The following is a 5,000-nucleotide window of genomic DNA, read 5'->3' on the forward strand; positions in this document are numbered from 1 at the left end:
GTGTGTGTGTGTGCGTGTGTGTGTGTGATCTCAGGTGGATGTGGGTGTTTGGTTGTGTAATCTTAGGTGGATATGTGTGTGTGTGTGTGTGTGTGTGTGTGTGTGTGTGTGTGTGTGTGTGTGTGTGTGTGTGTGTGTGATCTCAGGTGGATGTGGGTGTGTGTTTGTGTGATCTTAGGTGGATATGTGTGTGTGTGTGTGTGTGTGTGTGTGTGTGTGTGTGTGTGTGTGTGTGTGTGATCTCAGGTGGATGTGGGTGTGTGTTTGTGTGATCTTAGGTGGATGTGTGTGTGTGTGTGTGTGTGTGTGTGTGTGTGTGTGATGATTGTGCATTGTCTTAAAACCGTTAATTTTCTGTTATAAATGTTTAGATGTTTACACATCGCCAGTCATTTAAATATCAACCATGACATTTTCACACAAAATGAGTTGCAGGAATCCACAAAATATCTGAATACGATTTTTATTCAAAATCCTCATTATCTCCCAAACGTTAACAAGAACAGCATCCAGCAAAACGTATTTAAATTAGAATGTTAAAAGCATAATATGCCAATATAAATATGTGATTTCATAAATTAAAGAAAAGGCTCTGTGCATCATGATGTGGAAAAGACCCTTTTTGTACATTTTGTTACATCATCTAAGAAAGAACGAAGGAGTATTTCATTTCCTTTCTTTGGGACAGTGCAGTTCTTCTGGAGAAAAGAAAAGTTCATATATAAAATATATATATAACTTATATAATATAGCACTTAAATCTACACAATATATGCAGTTTTCTGAACACAACAGTGTGAATGTGTCTGTAACTGATCCGAATCATACAGCAGGATTAAGTGAATTAAAAACAAACAAAAATAAAACCGTACCCCATCACCGATCTGCTTCAGATTCCTTAGCAGTTTATCAATATTGCAGCCTTCAGGGAGCTTCTGAACTGCAGACAGAACTTTCTCAGCCTGACAAAAAAACTTGGGCTAAAAAAACATATGAAATGATCAGGAGGGAAATTGTGGCAAATAAAACAATAAAAAAAATGTTAATCAGCAAAAACAGTAATTTACATTTATCACCTGTTTATCTCGATTGATACTCACTGAAATTCAGCATTCAAAGTAACTAATTAAATTATTTTATCATGGTTTAATTGATCACAAACACTGTTGTGTGTGTGTGCGCGTTTGTGTATATCTCACCTCACAGGAGTCTGTTCTGTTTTGTTTAAGGTCTTTCACAAAGACTAAATCGAATTCCTCCTAAAAACAAACCATTCACATGAAACTTGCTCCATTTCATCTCACACAAATTGAAAAAGAAAAAGTGAAAGTCTTACCACATTCAGAGTTTTCCTATGTAGACACTCAACCTCAGACATTACAGACTTCAGATTAAAATGAGGCGGCTGATGGTTGAATGCAGCAGCAGCAGTTACCAAAAGCAAAATCACACCCTTCATGTTTTGTAAAGTTGACTCGAGTCAAACTCTGGCAGAAACTTCAGGTTGGTTTTCTGTCTAAATCGAGACTCAAACCTTACACACGCTCCTGGTGAATATATATGCACATGAAAGCGGATATAAACCAGCGCTTTTTCTTGGAAGCTGTAATTTTGTGCAGTAAGCATTTAGTTCAGGCTGAAAACCGATGGTTTAACAGAGCAGATACAGCGATCTCGATAACGATGTGGTTGATGAGATTCACAGATTTGCTTGTGATGATGCTAGAAATTCTCTGAACAGGGGAAACTAAATGTGTTTAATGACAATTTGCCAAAACAGATTGCAGTGCTTCAGACAGATGCATATGTGGGAGTTCAAACAGATTAATGTTTCATGACCATGTTTGGTTGTGAGAACGTACTGGGTCCATTTAATAGATGTAGCCGAATAAACTGTAGAAAAAAGTGTGCTTACAGAATTCCTTTAGTTTCAAACTATAAACTAAATTACTTACACAATATCGTAATTACTACCACAGGCAATAAAACTTTCAGATTTTTGTAAAAAAAAAAAAAAAAAAATCACAAATCAGCTGAAGAATGTAAGAAATAAAACTCGTACACTGTGAAATTTAAACATTTAGTATATTTCCAGATTTATTTATCGATTTTTATTAAACAACAGCGAACACAAAAGCATGAACAAAAACAGGTTTGTGTTGCATACAGAGTTGTATGTATATGTGTAAACACACACACACACACACACACACACACACACACACACACACACACACACACACAGGTACACACACACACACACTCACACACACGCACACAGGAAAAAGTCTAACCAACAGAACAGGAATCACAATAAAACCTGAGCTCTGCAGGAAATGTTGAGATTTTCTGGATATTCTGGATTTTTAATATTTTATTTATTAACCTGAACCTCGTCAGTAGTGTCAGAGAAATGTTTATTTAGATTTGGGATACAACATTAATTTTACCTGCATTCATCATAAACCCCTTTCAGCTTCATTCCTGTGTGTATGTGTTTGTGTTTGTGTGTGTGTGTGTGTGTGTGTGTGTGTGTGTGTGTGTGTGTGTGTGTGTGTTTATCAGCGCAGGTAGCTGTTTAGAGTTGTGATGCTGCACTTTGAGATCTCAGAGCACAGGTCTTGGTTCTTCTTGATCCTGTAGAAGTGCTCTACGTAGTTGGAGCGACCCAGGAGCTCCACAAAATCCTCATCGTGGGTGATGATGAGCAGCTGAAAGTTACGCTGACGAGAGCGACTCTTGATGATTCTGCCATTAAAAAAATAAAAAAATACAGCAGATGTTATAAAATATACTGCTATTGTCAGAGGATTAGAGGTTAAAATACCAACACACAGTCAATTCCAGAAGTCCATGAGAACTTCATTCTCCTGGTTTACTGCAAGAAGCCTAATTCACATAGAGGTCTGGAATTTAGGCTTTTTAAAGATCATTTACATGAAGCAGATTTCTTGATTCTTTAAAGCTTCAATATTTAACAATATAACACTTTATTTTATTATTCAATTATGCAGATTTACTAAAAGAAAAGAAAAGAAGGAAATAGTTATATAATTATATAACAGAATCGCATCCACACTCTCGCTCAGAGATCATAAACATAATCAGCCATGTTCTCTGGGCGAGGGGCATTCGCTCTCTCCTGTCCATCACAGAGACATGGAGGATGTCTGGGTTGAACTTCGTTTGTGCCGTTTAGAAGTCATATGATGGAGAAACCTGATTGGATGTTCGAAATTGGCCAGTACAAAAACAAAAATTGAAAGAATTTGTGACGATCCGTCCACGAATAAGTAAATAAATTCCATACATTGTATTTGTAATATTGTCCAGTAAAAAGTACTTTTGTATGCACTTTAAGATAAAAATCAACTCAAATTTGAGTTGATTATAAAAAGTAGATGTGAACACTTACTCCACCAAGGCGTGGGCTAAAGACTCAATGTTCTCTCTGTCCAAATTGGTAGTGGGTTCATCTAGTGCAAGGATTCCACAGTTCAGACAGAAGGTCTCTGCTAAAGCCAACCGGATGATGAGTGAGGCCAAAACCTGTAAAATGACACAATGAGGAAAACTAATAATAACTACAAGGACTTTAATGGTTACCTGCATAAAGAATTCATTAATAAAACAGCCTAAAGATTTGCTTTTTTTATGTTTATTTTTTAAATTATATTTTTATTCATTTCTCACTAAAACAGAGCCGATCAGTCAACACACACAGCATACACGAGCATATTAATAACAACAATATATTGCTAATATGAGAACGTGACCATGGAGAGGCAAAGATTTGCTTTTTTAAGATTTCACTTAAGTGCCAACATTTTAAAAGTATAATCCTCTGGATAAACTTCTCTTCAGTTGGAGAAACTCTGTGCAGCTGGAGACGGTTTCACATCTGCAGCCTACAGATCCATGAACTCAAGAACTTTGAGGATGGATTTGAACTGTAATTAATATCAACACTCTGCTGATATGTGCTCAGGACCACAGTTTCTATGAACAGTTCTGCATGTAAAGATCACTGAACACTTTATAACCTCAACACTGATGGAACTGTAATGAAGGACATTCAGTGATGAGGATCTGTTTAGGGTCTGGTTCCTCTCAAGGTTTCTTCCTCATGAAGTCTCAGAGTTTTTGCTTCACCACAGCCACCGCTAGATCACTCATTATGGAGAAACGTACACACTCTTTGTCACTGTAAACTTATAACACAATGTGAAAATGGACTGAACAAAAACTGAGGACACGAACACACCTTCTGTCCAGCACTGCAGCGTCCTCGCATGTCTAAAGCGGTGTCTCCTTTGACCATGACCACTCGATAGTTGTAGGTTCGTCTTTTTGTACCAGCTGAGGCATTTTCATCCACATCAGAGCGGATCTCTACATATTCAATATCTGAGTCGAACACATACAGAAGACATTAAGAGGACGTCCACAGGAGCCAACGTTAAGTCAACTGGTTCATTCTGGCATTTAACTTTAAACATGTGAAGTATAGCATGTGTTCAGGTAAAGGTGGGTTTGATGTATTAAATGTATTTAGCAGTAAATTAATAAAAGATATGACATAAAATTGTGTGACTTTTTACTACTGAGATTCAATCAAATATACACCAAGTAAATGAGTGATACTGTAGCAGAAGACCTTGTCCACGATATGTGCTCCTCCACAGGTCTCGAATGATTTTGTTGATCTCTTCCATCTTCATACTGTGAAACTTCATGATTGTTCTGTAATAATGTATAGCTACATATTATATTACATTATTATACAAACACACTTAAATAAAAATACAAACACACAAGTGTTGCTTTCATGTTAGGAACAAGTGATGTATTTTACACGAAACAAAAAAAAATCTGAGCTTCGTCTTTCCCATCACACAGAAACACAGAAAGCACAGTGATGCTATCACCATGAGAGTGTGATGGAGGAAGCGGATAAGAAAAGCTGCCTGATGATGAATTCCAGTTTGCATCAAATTCAT

The 5,000-nt window shown here is 36.8% G+C and overlaps 1 protein-coding gene and 1 long non-coding RNA gene across 5 annotated transcripts in view; both read right to left on the reverse strand.

Annotated features, from left to right (window-relative positions):
• Window positions 1-447: 447 nt before the first annotated feature.
• LOC310738862 lies at window positions 448-1,629 on the reverse strand. Its single transcript, XR_014537177.1, has 4 exons — window positions 1,337-1,629; window positions 1,200-1,259; window positions 873-980; window positions 448-698 (listed from the first exon to the last, which is right to left on the reverse strand). It is a non-coding gene; the product is annotated as an uncharacterized lncRNA (long non-coding RNA).
• Window positions 1,630-2,071: 442 nt separating this feature from the next.
• Window positions 2,072-5,000, reverse strand: part of rad50 (RAD50 homolog, double strand break repair protein) — a 36,990-nt gene continuing 34,061 nt past the window's right edge. For all 4 annotated transcript variants that reach the window (XM_083563595.1, XM_083563596.1, XM_083563597.1 and 1 more), the window contains exons 23-26: window positions 4,658-4,743; window positions 4,265-4,407; window positions 3,416-3,549; window positions 2,072-2,748 (exon numbers count right to left, since the gene is read on the reverse strand). In XM_083563595.1, the coding sequence (XP_083419721.1) occupies window positions 2,562-2,748; window positions 3,416-3,549; window positions 4,265-4,407; window positions 4,658-4,743 (550 nt within the window). In that variant the 3' untranslated portion in view covers window positions 2,072-2,561. The remainder of the gene's footprint in view (window positions 2,749-3,415; window positions 3,550-4,264; window positions 4,408-4,657; window positions 4,744-5,000) is intronic.

The sequence above is a fragment of the Silurus aristotelis genome, assembly GCF_946808225.1.
Source record: "Silurus aristotelis genome assembly, chromosome: 16".
Classification (NCBI taxonomy): domain Eukaryota; kingdom Metazoa; phylum Chordata; class Actinopteri; order Siluriformes; family Siluridae; genus Silurus; species Silurus aristotelis.